This window comes from Pantherophis guttatus, chromosome 6, assembly GCF_059756535.1.
Source record: "Pantherophis guttatus breed Tessera chromosome 6, ASM5975653v1, whole genome shotgun sequence".
Classification (NCBI taxonomy): Eukaryota; Metazoa; Chordata; class Lepidosauria; order Squamata; family Colubridae; genus Pantherophis; species Pantherophis guttatus.
Window position 1 is genome coordinate 93,340,080 of NC_142068.1, and position 15,567 is coordinate 93,355,646.

The following is a 15,567-nucleotide window of genomic DNA, read 5'->3' on the forward strand; positions in this document are numbered from 1 at the left end:
AGATCCAATCTTGAAATAAGAAGAAATTCTCTTACAGTAGAATCATTAATCAGAGGACAGGTTGCCTCCAAAAGTAGTTGGTACTCCACCACTAGATATTTTCAAGAAAAGATTGGACAAACCTGCCTTGGGCAGGGAATTAGACTAGAATTCCCAAGCTCCTTTCCAGCCATATAATTCTATGATTTTATGACATCATCAATACGCTGATGATACTCAGCTGTACATTTCCACCCCGGACCACCCCAATGATGCCTTTGACGTGATGTCCCGGTGCCTGGAGGCCATGTGGATCTGGATGGGGAGAAACAAGCTCAGACTCAACCCCTCCAAGACCGAGTGGCTGTGGTTTTCGGCGTCCCGGTATAGCCAGCTGGCTCCATCGCTGATTATTGGGGGTGAGATCTTGGCCCCCTCAGAGAGGGCTCGCAACTTGGGTGTCCTCCTGGATGCACAGCTGTCTTTAGAAGATCATATGACGGCTGTGGCCAGGGGGGGCTTTTTATCAGGTTCGCCTGATTTACCAGTTGCGTCCCTTTCTGGACCGGGACGCCTTGCGCAGGGTCACTCATGCCTTCGTCACCTCCCGTCTGGACTATTGTATTGCTCTCTACATGGGGCTCCCCTTGAAGAGCACTCGGAGGCTCCAACTGGTCCAGAATGCGGCTGCACGGGTGGTTATGGGAGCAACATGGCACACCCATGTAACACCTCTCCTGCGCGAGCTGCACTGTCTCCCGGTGGTCTTCTGGGTGCGATTCAAGGTGCTGGTTACCACCTTTAAAGCGCTCCATGGCTTAGGATCTGGGTATGTACGAGACCGCCTTCTGCCACCGATAGCCTCCCACCGGCCAATACGCTCCCACAGAGAGGGACTCCTCAGGGTGCCGTCGGCCAAACAATGTCGACTGGCGATACCCAGGGGGAGAGCCTTCTCTGTGGAGGCACCAGCCCTCTGAAATGAATTTCCCCCGGAGATTCGCATGATCCCCGACCTACGTACCTTTCGCCGTGCCCTTATGACTCTATTGTTTCAACAGACTGGGCTGGCTTAGAAAATGAATTTTAATTTGTAGTTTTTTTAGCTTGTAGTTTTTTAATATAAGGGCCAAATTTTTAATATATTTTAAACTGTTTTTAAATTTTATGGGTATATGTTGTTTTAGTATGGCTGTACATCGCCCTGAGTCCTTCGGGAGAAGGGCGGTATAAAAATTTAAATAAATAAAATAAATAAATAATGAATGAATGATCCTCTCCACCCATATGTTTTCACTGCTTCTCTTCTCACCACAACCAGCTTTTATGTTACAATTGCGACTGTGTTATATGTACAGTGCCAACAGAACTATAGAAATGAATTGACCACATGGAACCTACTGGGAGAGGGTCTACAGTAGGGGTGTCAAACTCTAGGCCCGGGGGCTGGATCTGGCCCACGGGGTGCTTAGATCTGGCCCACTGGATCCTGGAAACAGTGAAGGACTGGCCTATGGTGCATCTGCCAGCAAATATGGAGCTCAGGAGGGGCGCATGTAGCCCTCGCAAGCTCCGTTTTAGCTGGCAGAGGGTTACAGGAGGCCGTTACAGCCAAAAACGGAGCTCGGGAGCCCATTTTCGCTGGCAGAGCGCTCGGGCCGCCACAGGCGTCCCCGTCACGAGTGAGGTTGAGCTGGCCACGCCTACCCTGGCCACATACCCCCATCTCCCCCAAGTCAAATACAATCCTGATATGTCCCTCAACGAAATCGAGTTTGACACCCTTGGTCTATGACAACTCGCCGCGGCCAACTCGCCACGGGACCACTCGGTTACACCAAGATCGAGGAAATAGTGGAATAGAATCATGAAAAGAAAGGATGCCAAAGGAGAGGCAAAATGAAATACGAATGACAAAAAACAGAACAATTTTTTAATTATTTTAAATAATTAAATTAAGTTGAATTGTTCTGCAGCAAGTTGCGACGTGGCGAGTTGTCCCGTGTTCTGTAGAGAGTTTACAGTTGGCTACGGCGAATTGGTTGTGGCAAATTGGCTGCAGCGAATTGTCCCATTCTGTTGGGACAGGGCAGCCTAACATAGCTTTTTTGTTGTTGTTCTGCCCATCATCTTCACAGATTTATTTTTACTTATGTTCAAGAGGTGGTTACCACGTGACGTGTTTGCCCTTACCTCTTTTTCAGCTTCTCTCTCTTCCTCAGAAACGGCTGCATTCGGAACCTGGAGAGGACTCCACCTCAAACTTTCTGGATCCACTTCATTGACACGCGGATGGCTTTTCAGTTTCTCCATGTAACGGGAGATCAATTTCTCTCTTCTAATTACCGTAAATCTGTAATGGAAACAAATCCGAAGTTAGAAGAGAACAATACAAATAAGCAGATGGGAATGTAGGGATGGTGGGTCTGGAATTAGAGTTAATTTTTCTTTAATACACTTAACCCCTCCTTTATGTTGAGCAGGGGTCTCCAACCTTGGCAACTTTAAGACTTGTGGAGTTCAACTCCCAGAGTTCCACTCTGGGAGTTGAATCCACAAGTCTTTATTTATTTATTTATTTTCAGATTTCTATACCGCCCTTCTCCTTTCGGACTCAGGGCGGTGAACAGCCAAAATGAAACATTTGTACACAAAAGTTAAAATAGATTTAAAATAATTAAACAAAGTTTGGCCCATAATTTAGTCTTAAAGTTGCTAAGGTTGGAGACCCCTGATGTAGAAGCCATTCCTGCCAAAGCATTTCTCCTAGTCTTGTGATCAGACCACCGTCCAGAGGTAAAAAGCTGTCACACATAAGGTGTAAGTCCAGCTCCTGGGGTAAATAATTGGTTTTATCTTTTTTGATCTTATCTAGTGGTAACCCACGTGTTTGCAATCTGGACAAAAGCTATTTCTCAATCTCGTTGTTGTTTTTTTTAACGAGCAAAGGAGGGACGGGGGGATTTGGAGACTAGCTGCCAGCGATGGATGGGGAAGCTGTTAGAACCTGTGAGAGCTGTTTCTGGTGCATGCAGCTACTGCCACTGAGGGCAGCAAATAATCATTAGTTGAAGAAAAGAGATTCTTCAAACTTGATTTCTCAAGTGGATTGCTAGAAGGTTATAGTGGAGAGCATGTAACCCTGTAATGTAATCACGAGCTGGGCACCAACTGCCAGGATTGCAATCATGTGACAACGGGTTGCTGCAATAGCTGGAACTCCCAAGAACTCTTTGCAAGTACACTGAGAGCTTATGCACTGAAGACAAATTCCTTGTGTGTCCAATCACACTTGGCCAATCAAGAATTCTATTCTATTCTATTCTATTCTATTCTATTCTATTCTATTCTATTCTATTCTATTCTATTCTATTCTATTCTATTCTAAGTCTAAGTCTAAGTCTAAGTCTAAGTCTAAGTCTAATTCTATTCCATTCCATTCCATTCCATTCCATCACATCCTATTCCTATTCTATTTTCTACTCTACTCTACTCTATTATTTTGCACTATTGCAAGTTTGAATGGTTGCTGAACAAGAGAGGGATGAACTGTGGATGAACTTAAACACTAGGCATCTGCACTTAACAAAAGCAAGCAAAAGAGAGAGCAAGTGCAGCTCAGGAGCTGTTACTGACTTTTCTTCTCGCCTGTCAATCATGCTGTGATGCTGGAGGATGGTAGCAATGTCATGGGGACACATCCCGGTGGCTCGGCTCATCGCCTTGATGCTGATCTGTTTCTCAGGGTGGCAATGAAGATATTCCCAGATGACGCTTTTCCAGTAAGCCAAGTATGAGACACGGCCGAGATCGGAGAGAGGCTTTTCGGGCGATCCGGCCTGTCCCTCTTTTCGAGAAAGTAGGTAACCTAGCAGAAAAGAACAAGGGGAAGAATCACAATGTGCCACTCGCAGAAAACGTTATTTTATTTTATTTTATTTATTTTGTCAAGCATGTATTAGATAACAGACATAAATATAAACATGATTATGAACACATGAAATGGATACGAATAAATGGGGACAGTAGGACGGTAGGCACATTGGTGCGCTTATGCACGCCCCTTACAGATTTAGGAACGGGGTGAGGTCGACAGTAGACAGTCGAAGGTTAAAGTTTTGGGGGTTTGGGGAAGAAACCACAGAGTCAGGTAGTGCATTCCAGGCATTGACCACTCTGTTGCTGAAGTCATATTTTCTGCAATCGAGTTTGGAACGGTTTACCTTAAGTTTGCATTTATTGTGTGCTCGTGTATTGTTGTGGTTGAAGCTGAAGTAGTCATTGACAGGTAGGATGTTGTAGCAGACAATTTTATGTACTACGCTTAGGTCAGACTGAAGGCGGCATAGTTCTAAGTTGTCTAAGCCCAAAATTTCAAGTCTGGTGGCATAAGGTATTCTGTTGCGAGCAGAGGAGTAGAGGACTCTTCTCGTGAAATATCTCTGGACTCTCTGAATTGTATTAATGTCTGATATGCAGGGTTCCAGATAGATGAGCTGTATTCGAGAATTGGTCTAGCAAATGTTTTGTATGCTCTAGTTAGCAGTACAATATTACTAAAGAAGAAGCTATGCAAGGGAGTTTAGGATACAAAGACCTTCCACACCAAGCATATTACTCTCTCTTTTCAGTATATCTGGCTCGGATGATAAACTGATGGGGAAAGCAAATTAGCTAGAGGCAGATTTCAAACCAAGTTCAGGGATGACAATGAAATCAGATTTGAGTTGGAAGATATGCTACTTTAAACTCCTATCTTACTGAATATCAGATATATTTTTTTACTCCAAACTTGCTGTCATTCATGAAAACATTAACACAACAAGCAACAGACTGTCAAGATTTCAACCATTTTAGATCAAAAGATAATTTACATCATGCTTTGTTTTTAAAGGTCATATTCATCACAGACCAGGGGTGAAATGCACCTGGTTCGGACCGGATTGCCCAACCTGGTAGCGATGGCGGAGGATGGTTCGGAGAACCGGTAGCAAAAATCCCTGCCCCCCCACCCCATGCCTAGCTGAGCCGCGCAATCATCAGAGGCTTTTAAAAAAAAATTTAAAGCATTTTTTCTACAACCTCTTCGGCCAAAAAAATGCTTTTAAAAGTAAAAAAAAAAAAGCCTCTGATGATCGCACGGCTCAGCTGAGATCATTAGAGGCTTTTAAAAGCATTTTTAAGAAAAAAAACCCCTCTGATGATCAGGCAACTCAGGCTGGGATCATCAGAGGCTTTCAAAAGCATTTTTTTACAACCTCTTCGGCTGAAAAAATGCTTTTAAAAGTTAAAAAAAAAGGCTCTGATGATCACGCAGCTCAGCTGAAATCATTAGAGGCTTTTAAAAGCATTTTTTCTACAACCTCTTTGGCCGAAGAGGTTGTAGAAAAAATGCTTTTAAAAGTCTCTGACGATCCCAACTGAGTTGCCTGATTGTCAGAGGCTTTTAAAAGCATTTTTTCTACAACCTCTTCAGCGGAAGAGGTTGTAGAAAAAATGTTTTTAAAAGAAAAAAAAAATGTTGGCCACGCCCAGTCACATTACCCCCCCACCAAGCCATGCCCACAGAACCGGTTGTAACAAATTTTACATTTCACCACTGTCACAGACATCTAAATATATAATGAATGTAATAAGGAGTTCGTGGCATAAGAAAACCACCATTTTCCATTTTTTGAATTTTTAAATTACCCAAGTATACTGTATTTTTCGGACTATAAGATACACCAGAGTATAAGATGCACCAAGATTTCGAAGAGGAAAACAAGAAAAAAAAATAGTTTTTGGCCTCCTCGCGTCCAGTTTTTGCCCTCCCAGGCCCCCAGGAGCACTCTGCAGGCCTCCCAAACCCTCTGCGCGTCCTGTTTATGGGAGTTTTGAAATTAAAAAGATGCGAATTACCGTACTTTTTGGAGTACAAGACACAATTTTCCCCCCCTATAAGAGGGTGGAAATGTTGGTGCGTCTTATACACCGGATACAGCCATTTTTGGCCTCCTTGAAACCCTGCCCAAGCATCCCGTTTTTGCCAAAACCAGGCCTTTTTTTTCACAAAAACGGGACACGCAGAGGGTTTGGGAGGCCTGCAGAGTGCTCCTGGGAGCTGGGGAGGGCAAAAACCTGAGGCGTGGGTGGTTTGGGAGGCCCTCCCCGCTGCCCAGGAGCACTCTGCAGGCCTCCCAAACGCTCTGCGCATCCCATTTTTGCAAAAAACGGGCCTGTTTTTGGCTAAAATGGGAAGTGCGGGGCAGGGTTTCAGGAGGACAAATATGGTTGTATTTGGTGTATAAGACGCACCAACATTTCCACCCTCTTTTAGGGGTGTGTGTGTGGAAGTGTGTTTTATACTCCGAAAAGTACAGTAATTCCACATGCATCCTTACAATTTCAAAACTCACGTAGAGAAATACACATCTCACACAGCAGAAGAGTATCTTTTGTCTCTCCTAAATATCTTCAGAACAGCAATTATGGAGAACTTAATTGAATAGGCTTATTATTCCCCTCAGTTCAAGGGTCTCTCAAGAGCTTATTTTCTTAATTTTCCAATAAACCAGTGCTACTTCTCAGAAAATGTTAAACGTTCAAGACAAAATTACACATGATTTGTGAATGCTCCTACACACCCAAGTCCCTAAGACCGAGTTTCTGGACCTTAGCAATAGGACATGTCAATTTCAACTCCCAGCCAGCCAAGAGGAAATATTACTTGAAATACATTTATCAGATTAACATTCCCTTTTTCATTCGGGAGCTCAAGGTATCTCCTTCTTCTCAAATTGCCTGTGATGTAGGTTGGGCTGAGAAGATAGGACTAGTCACAATAAATCTCAGTAAATAAAACTCTCTGTGATTGTTTCTGGAAATCGCACTTAATGCCAATATCATCTTGCAAAATAAGTTATTCAAACTGCTGGTTCATCATGATGCCCATAAAAAGATGATTTTGCCTGGTCTAAACTGGTTACGTGCCTTCTTGAAAGTGGGGCGCTTCTAATTTTAGGACAAAGGCTGAGTAGAGTAAAAAAGCGAAATATGCAGTCTGTAAATCCATCTACTTCTTCCTTATAAATCTTTGGCAACTTAAGAGTCTGGCTTGCCGCTCTTAAAATGCATGACACACATCATCCTTCACCCAAATGCCTGTTCTGTCAAATGGTTGCTTTCTTCCAAGTGCACAGGTTGAAATGAAATGGAACTGCCAATGGTTTGAAGCCTCAAGAAAGCTAATAGTATCAGGTCTTTCCGATAAGGTGGTTCAATAGGATGACTACAGGTAGTCCTTGAGTTACGAATGTAATGGAGCCTGCCCATTCCATTCATAACCCGAGGATTCATGGGAGTGAATCTTGTACCTTAACGGGATCACTCCCTTCTTTCGCCCACACATTTGCTAATTGAATGCGAGGCTCATTAAGTGCGCATGAGGTATTTCAGGGTGGGGAAGGCCATGGGCGGGGAGGTAGTGATGGAACAGACCACCTACTTAAACCACCTGGGCTATCTGTATATCACTGTAAGTTTTACCTAAAAAAACAACACGTATCGTAGATTTGCAAGAAAGCTCATTTTAAAAACTAGTTTTCACTACTATTCGACCACTTAGAAAATTAGTAGAAAAACCAATTTTTTCCCCTTCTGATATGGCAGGATCTCCTGAGAAAACAGAAGCTAGCTGAGGAGAGCTTGGGAATCTAGGAATAGGCTAAAAAATTGGTGGCAGAATTTTCCTGTCTGGTATTACCATCCTTAAGAAATATTCCATGATTCCTGTCCTTTTTACTGGATTTTATTTATCCTCTTTGTTGGATATTTCCTCTCATGCTTTGGAGCATCGTAGAATAATTATTTCAGTCACAAAAGTGCCTTGCCATTCTTGGAGCAAGACAGAGGTCCTTTAACAGAGAGAAAATTTTAAGCTTGGCGGACTTCAACTCCCAGAATTCTGAGAGTTGAAGTCCTCCAGCTTTAAAGTTGCCAAGGTTGGAGACCCCTGCCTTAGTGGAAAGAAATCACAAAACGAAGTGATCTTGCAGGATCTCCTAGATCAGTGTTTCTCAACCTTGGCAGCTTTAAGATGTGTGGATTTCAACTCCCAGAATTCCCCAGCCAGCTCTGCTCTGGGGAATTCTGGGAGTTGAAGTCCACGCATCATAAAGCTGCCAAGGTTAACGAACGCTGTCCTAGACATTAAATGACCATGTTGGTCTGTTGCACAGCAATGAATGAATGTATGTATGTATGTATGTATGTATGTATAGTGGCTTTTTCATAATTGGAAATGCTGAAGTGGTTAAAAATATTTTAGCAAGCAGGTTATACAATACTTCCAATAAACATTGATGATCTAAATAGATTTAAAATATTCAATTACTTCCCTGTCCTTTATTTGGTAGTCTGATCAGTTATATTAATTATTTAAATTCAGAAATTTGGCCGTAACTATTATTTACCTATTGTCTTCTATAGACAATTTGCAAACACAACATATAATAGAAGAATTTAAGGAAATATTTGCACGAACACAGCATCAGAGATGAAACTATTGCGGCAGCTGGTGTCAGGTACAAATAACCAGGAGCATTCATTGAGTTCAAAGCACAGAAGAGCTTATTATTGCTACTTACAAACAAAAATCTAGTCAACTAATTGTCACAGCTAAACTGTTGCTAGATGAGGGTCAATGGAATTCACAGGAAGCTGCAACTAGGAACTGGAACAAGACGTATGGCAAGACAATGACTCTAAACTGATGGCACATTTAACTCCACCTTCCAGCTCCGACTGCTCTTCTCCTATAGCTGATACATCATAAAATTACACTAGCATGTGGTAATAATCATTATATGGTTTACCGTGTATATGACCAAGAAGTTGATTTCAAGCCTTCTTATGACAGGTCATATATTGGAGTGATCAAAGCAGCTACCAGTCCCAACCAAATGCTCAACTCTCCAAATAATCAACGCCATTTGTCTGCATTTGGAATTGCGACAATTCTAATTTTGCAACCATCTTTGCCAAGAAGATTGTATTCAAGGATGAACCGTAATTATTGAAATATGCTGGTTCAAGAGAAGATGTCACCACAAGGGACCACACTGTTACGTCCTTTAAGCAAAAGGGAACCACATCTTCCCATGAAGAAACATTAATCATCCCTCTTAGCTACAGCAGCCTCAAAAATCCAGATTCACGGAGCGAGTCACTCCATTTCCTGCCAGGGGAATGTAGTGCGTCACGTAGCTTTGATCTTTCTCTTAATTATCCTTCTGCCAAAGCGCTCAGAGGGAATCACAGCTGAATGAAAGTGACAATCCGTTGTGTGGGTGTTGAAAAAAGAAAAGGCAAATTCTATCCAAGGTATCGTTAGGAAGAGGATAGAAGGTAAAACGACGTGCTTGAATCAATGATGTGCAGTTGCAGTTGGCTTTCTGGGTACAGTTCTGATCACTGCATTCAAAAAAGAATGGGAAAGAAATGCAGAAACAAGCAACAGAGAAAAACCAAACAGTTGTCTCCGGAGCACAACGATTGTGCATATTACAATGCGTGCCTGTGTTCTGTTTCATGTCTGAATAAAGTTGAGGTTCATTGAGGTTCATATGCATGCAGTGGTGGGCTGCAAATAATTCAACAACCGGTTCTCTGCCCTAATGACCGGCTGGGTGGGCATGGGCAGGGGGCGTGGCCGAGGGGGCGTGTCAGCACTTAGCCTCCTGCAGCACTCTGCCAGCCAAAACAGGGCGCAGGGAGTTAATTACAAAATGTGGACTTTGCTTTGTGACATCCAGATCTAGCAAGCAAGGAGTGTGAACTGCAGAGAAAATACACTTTTGTTTGGTTATGAAGAAATACCCCCAAAGTCAGATGTACACTAAATGTAGACTGACTTTTAGCTACACACCCAGTGGTGGGTTCCTCCCAGTTTGGCCTAGTTCTCCCGAGCCGGTAGCGGTGACGATATGACATTACCGAACCAGTTCTGCCCCCCCGCCCCCCCACCAACTGCATTATTCTTACCTTTTATTTGGCCCCACCCCCAATCTATTGCTGCCTCCTGAGTCCCAGCTGATGGCTAGAGGGAAAAAAACTTTTTAAACTCTTGTCACGGGGCTTCAAAGGGCAGCCCTATAGCTGATCAGTGTTAAAAGAAAACAAATGAGTAGACCAGTGCCTGCAAAAATACATGAGTAGATCAGTGCCTGCAAAAATAAATGGGTAGACCAGTGCCTGCAAAAATAAATGGGTAGATCGGTACAGCTCTACAAGCAGTTAAAAGCCTGGTAGACCAGTACTTCTGCTAAATCCTAAAGAATTGTCACATGACCATCAAGCCATGCCCACAAAATAAGCCATGCCTACAGAACCGGTAGTAAAAAAAATTAGAACCCACCCCTGTACACACCTCCCAAGCAAATAGCAAATTTTGAAGCTCCAGGTAAAGAAGATTCATTTTAGGATGAGTAACCACAGTTTGCAGGCTGGAGGTTCCTAAAGGAATGCTGGGAAACTCTGTATTTTAAAAAACATTTGAGGGAGGGGTGTAGAATAACCCTTCTCTGCCTGAGGCTGTAGAGACCTGGCACCAATCAAAACACTTGTTGTGAAGCAACTGATCCACACTGACAGGGTAGAATTGTGTTTGCTAAAAATTGAAAAATGAGAAAATACCAACGCAGGATGAAGTTATTAAGAAAATTAGGGAATGTGCTGAAATGAGTAAATTGATATTTGAAATTAGAGAACAAGAAGATAAACAATATTATAAGATATGGGATTTATTTTATCAATGGCTAGATAATGAAATATGGAAATGAAATAAGATATATGAAATGAATGTTATAAATATAATATTTGAAAATAATTTTTATGAAGCGATAAAGCCATTGTTAAATAAATGATAAACGGGGATGTTGATCTGTTTGACAATATGAGAAATTAGATAATTAGTAAATTCTGAATATGGGGATGAAGCACAAAAGATTTGTAACTGACCGACACATTGATTATTGATTGATTGATTGATTGATTGATTGATTGATTGGTTCGATTTATATGCCGCCCTTCTCCAGAGGCGCAGGGCAGCTTACAATGCGTTAAGCAATAGCCTTCATCCTTTTGTATATTTATACAAAGTAAGTTTATTGCCCTCATAATCTGGGTCCTTATTTTACCTACCTGGGAAGGATGGAAGGCTGAGTCAACCTTGAGCCTGGTGAGATTTGAACTTGCAGTAATTGCAGGCAGCTGGTGCTACTTAATAGCACTTTAGTCTGCTGCGCCACCAAGGCAATTGTAATGGATGATGGATTTGTTTTATGTTTTGTTTATTAAAAAAAAATCAAAAAAACAACAACACTGACAGGGTAAGCCACTAGTATATGAAAATAAGAGCAAACTCCACTCCCTTCTAATACTGATGATGTTACCTAGTTTGGTAATGAAACGTCTGCAAGAAAACCATCAAGCTCAGAGAGCACCAAGGAATCCACAGTTCAATCCTGAGCTACAAATATTCTCTTCTATCAATAAACACTTTTTGGTTAGGAATCTTGAATTGGAGTAAAAGATGTTCATGTTGGATGCAAGAAGTCAGAAATCAGAAGCCACTATAGAGTTCAAAAGTACTACAAGTTTATTTCATGCTACCTATACCAAAGAATCTGAAATAGTAACATCCGAGGCGAATTGGCGACAGATAGTCGCCAATTCTCCTCGAATGTTACTATTTCAGATTCTTTGGTATAGGTAGCATGAAATAAACTTGTAGTACTTTTGAATTATCAACAGATTTTAAGGAGAGCTGGACTTAGGTCTCTTAAGGGGGCGCAGAGACCCCAAACTGATGACATGTTTGATACCACCACCTGCTCATCTCATACCCCATCCATGATGTTAAGCAATCAAAATACACTTTATCAGAGTTTCAAACCCAGAAGCACACCCAGATAACTGATTCAGCTGGATTCATTAACTTCTTTATATACATAACAACAGATGAAGTATTTACAAGACCAATAGTTGATTCCTCCAACGTGGTAGAAGTTGCAGGCAGAACACAAGGCAGGAGGGAACAGTTAGTTTCATTTCAGCAGAGCAGACAAGCTCACACACTGGTTTCAGTTTCAATCTCAGCACAGACTTGGAAGCTGCAGACTAAGACACGCTCTGGCTCCAGTCTGTCTCAGCTCCCAATTGGCTGATTTAGTTGCTATGCCTATTCACTGGCTGACTTTGTTACTATGTCTCTGCCAGTTCATGAATAATCTGACACACTTCTTCATAAAAACATTCCTGAGACCTGGCAGCAGCTGTTGCTTCACCTTGAGTTTGATGAACCAACAGGTAAACTGGTTCATCAGAATTAGACAACGTATTAAGCATTCTCCCAATTTAAATTTTGCATTTCAAACATCGCCTTTTTCATCAGAAGAGAAATGTCAGCCGTCGTTTTGATTCAGTTCCTGAATACTCTCTGACGATGTTCCCTGCTGGGTTCCAATTTAGAAAGAGGAGGCAGGCTTTTGAAAAAGATTTTTTTAAAGTTTTCTAGCAGCACTCAAGTCCCTTCTGTAATTTCTGAAATGTCAAACATGAATATTCTGAAAGAAAGTGATTAGCAATATCTCTTTTTCACGACCACCGCTAATGCAAAACAAAACTTCCTACTTATATCCATCTTCTTCCCAATTTCAATTTTGACAACACAGATCACGGAGAAGAAACTCTACAGTGCCAGAAATGTCAAGTTTCTTTTTTAAAAAAATGTGATTAAATGTGACTTGAATTAAGCATTTGTGGGGGGGGGGGGGAGAAAATAAGATAGATGAAAGAAAAAAGGAGAAAAAAATTCAGAAAGATAAAACACGAAGTGAACAGGGAATTTACAAGCAGCAAAGAGGGCTAGAGCTTTCAATATTTATTACTGGGTTTACAATAATGAAATACAATTTTAAAGACTACAAATCATTGTCAAAACCCAAGTAATATATTAATATCAACTGCAGTACAGATAGTCCTTGTTTAATGACTTCAATAGAGGCCAGCCAATCTGTTGCTCACCAACATGGGTCTTAAGTGAGACATCAGATGATTCATAACTATGAGCCTCGGTGGCGCAGTGGTGAGTGCAGTACTGCAGGCCACTTCTGCTGACTACTGGCTGCCTGCAATTTGGGAGTTCAAATCCCACCAGGCTCAAGGTCGACTCAGCCTTCCATCCTTCCGAGGTGGGTAAAATGAGAACCCATATTGTTGGGGGCAACGTGCTGACTCTGTAAAACCGCTTAGAGAGGGCTGGGAAGCACTATAAAGCGGTATAAAAGTCTAAGTGCTATTGCTATAACTTGTGATTTGTGATGCCTTCCTCGCATCCTGGACATAAACTGTTTCAACTCCTACCCTCAAAACGACGCTATAGAGCACTGCACACCAGAACAACTAGACACAAGGACAGTTTTTTTCCCGAATGCCATCACTCTACTAAACAAATAATTCCCTCAATACTGTCAAACTAGTTACTAAGTCTGCATTACTATTAATCTTCTCATCGTTCCTATCACCCATCTCCTCACATTTATGACTGTATGACTGTAACCTTGTTGCTGGTATCCTTACGATTTATATTGACTGTTTCCTAATATGATTTGATTGCTTATTTGTACTCTATAACTATCATTAAGTGTTGTACCTTATGATTCTTGACGAATGTATCTTTTCTTTTATCTACACTGAGAGCATATGCACCAAGACAAATTCCTTGTGTGTCCAATCACAACTGGCCAATAAAGAATTCTATTTTATTCTATATTCCATTCTTCCAATTGGTTGATTGATGTGTTGATGGCCGGCGATTGGCTGTTTCTTTGTGCTGCCAAGTTCTTGGCTCCTAAAATAAGCTGGTGGTAAATCAGTACTCCTGTTAACTCCATTTCCCAGGCTTCGATCACTTCCTTGGTTATCTTACCTGTTGATTTACTATCAGCTTATCAAATACTTAGGAACTGAGGATTTGGCAGGAAAAGGAAACAACAGCCAACGACTTAGTGGCCACCCATCAATACCCCAATCAAAAGCTAGGGGGCCACACAGAACCAGGCACCACATAAATACTACCTATGGAATAGCTCGGTGATGGCGAACTTTTTCGGCACCGAGTGCCCAAATCAGAATGCGCATGCCGGAGCACCGGAAACCCGAAGACCATGCGCGCCAGCCAGATGATCTTTGGGTTTTTGGCATGTGCATGCATGCCGGCCAGCTGGTCTTTGCACGCACCCAAACACAGGAAACCCCAAGACCAGGTGGCCAGCGCATGCGTGCCTGTTTTTTGACTGGTGCTGCCCGTTTTTCAGGCCGTTTTTCAGCTGTTTTTTGGAACCTTTTTGGCCTGGAAAACGGCCCAGAAAACGGCCTGTTTTTTGGCCCTTTTTTTGGGCTATTTTCTGGTGCTCCGGCATCCGCACAGACCAGCTGGCCGGTTAGCATCAGCGCGCCGGAAACCAGAAAAGCAGCTGGCGATGGCACGTGTGCCCACAGAGAGGGCTCTGCATGCCACCTCTGGCAAGCGTGCCATAGGTTCGCCATCACGGGAATAGCTCAAATTATACATTCCAATACAGAGAAGTTCCCCGAGGATGAGCTCCAACACAAATCTGAAAGCTTGGAAGACTAAAACTTTGGTCCTGGTGATGGACCCAGATTGGATCCTGCAACATTATCTTGGGATATATATATCATGTGATTTTTATTGCTGGCTTCTCCACTGACTACTTGTTGGATGCTGGCTGTTGTGGTCTGCCAGCAGCCTGCAGAGCTGGCAGCGGAGTCGGACAGTGAGGAGGCTGAGGAAGAACATGGGCCAGTCCTGGAGGCTGGGGAAGGCCTGGATAAGGGCTCTGCATCGGAGGCAGAGATGGGGCCAGGGCCATCTGGGAGTGATGTGTGGACTCCGGAGCCTCCAGAGACTGATAGCAGAGAGGCAGAGGAGCAGGAGGAGCCTGTTCCTAGTGCACGTATGAGAAGAGCTGCCAGAAGGCAAGAGCAGCTAAAGCAAAAAGGACGACTCGGGAGAAAGGCCAGGAGATGATTGGCCCCTCCCATAAGGCTTAAAAGACCAGCAACGGCTCTTGGGCTCTTTGTCGGAAAACAATGTTGATAGATTTGTTTCTTGTCTTGCTGCATTTATTCTTGTCGGCGTCTTCTGCTGCTGAACTTTTGCCAAGAAAAGCCTTTGGCAGGTTGCCTAATTAAACCAAGGTTGGTGATAAGGCTGAAGAATTGTGTTATGAAGAATTTGTTTTGAATTAGTTTGGACTATGCTGAGAATAAGTTAATTCTCAGCCGTTCTAATAAAAACCGTTTGTTTCGAACTGATTGCATCTGATAATACCTACTTGGGCCTGGGTCACAGCACTGGCTGTGAAGTGCGCGAATGGCAATCATGGGATCGCAGGATGCGAGGATCAGTCATAAAGTAACCTTTTCAGCACCATTGTAGCAGCACCAAGTCAAAAGGTAAAAGAAAAAAAGAAGAAGTTGCTTTGGGACTGTAAGCTTCTCCTTTCTCTGAAGACGCCTAAGGAG

The 15,567-nt window shown here is 42.6% G+C and overlaps 1 protein-coding gene across 8 annotated transcripts in view; it reads right to left on the reverse strand.

The window, feature by feature from the left end:
* KAT6B (lysine acetyltransferase 6B) overlaps window positions 1-15,567 on the reverse strand; it is a 116,199-nt gene that overhangs the window by 16,692 nt on the left and 83,940 nt on the right. For all 8 annotated transcript variants that reach the window (XM_060694137.2, XM_060694136.2, XM_060694132.2 and 5 more), the window contains exons 14-15: window positions 3,616-3,847; window positions 2,173-2,332 (exon numbers count right to left, since the gene is read on the reverse strand). In XM_060694137.2, the coding sequence (XP_060550120.2) occupies window positions 2,173-2,332; window positions 3,616-3,847 (392 nt within the window). The remainder of the gene's footprint in view (window positions 1-2,172; window positions 2,333-3,615; window positions 3,848-15,567) is intronic.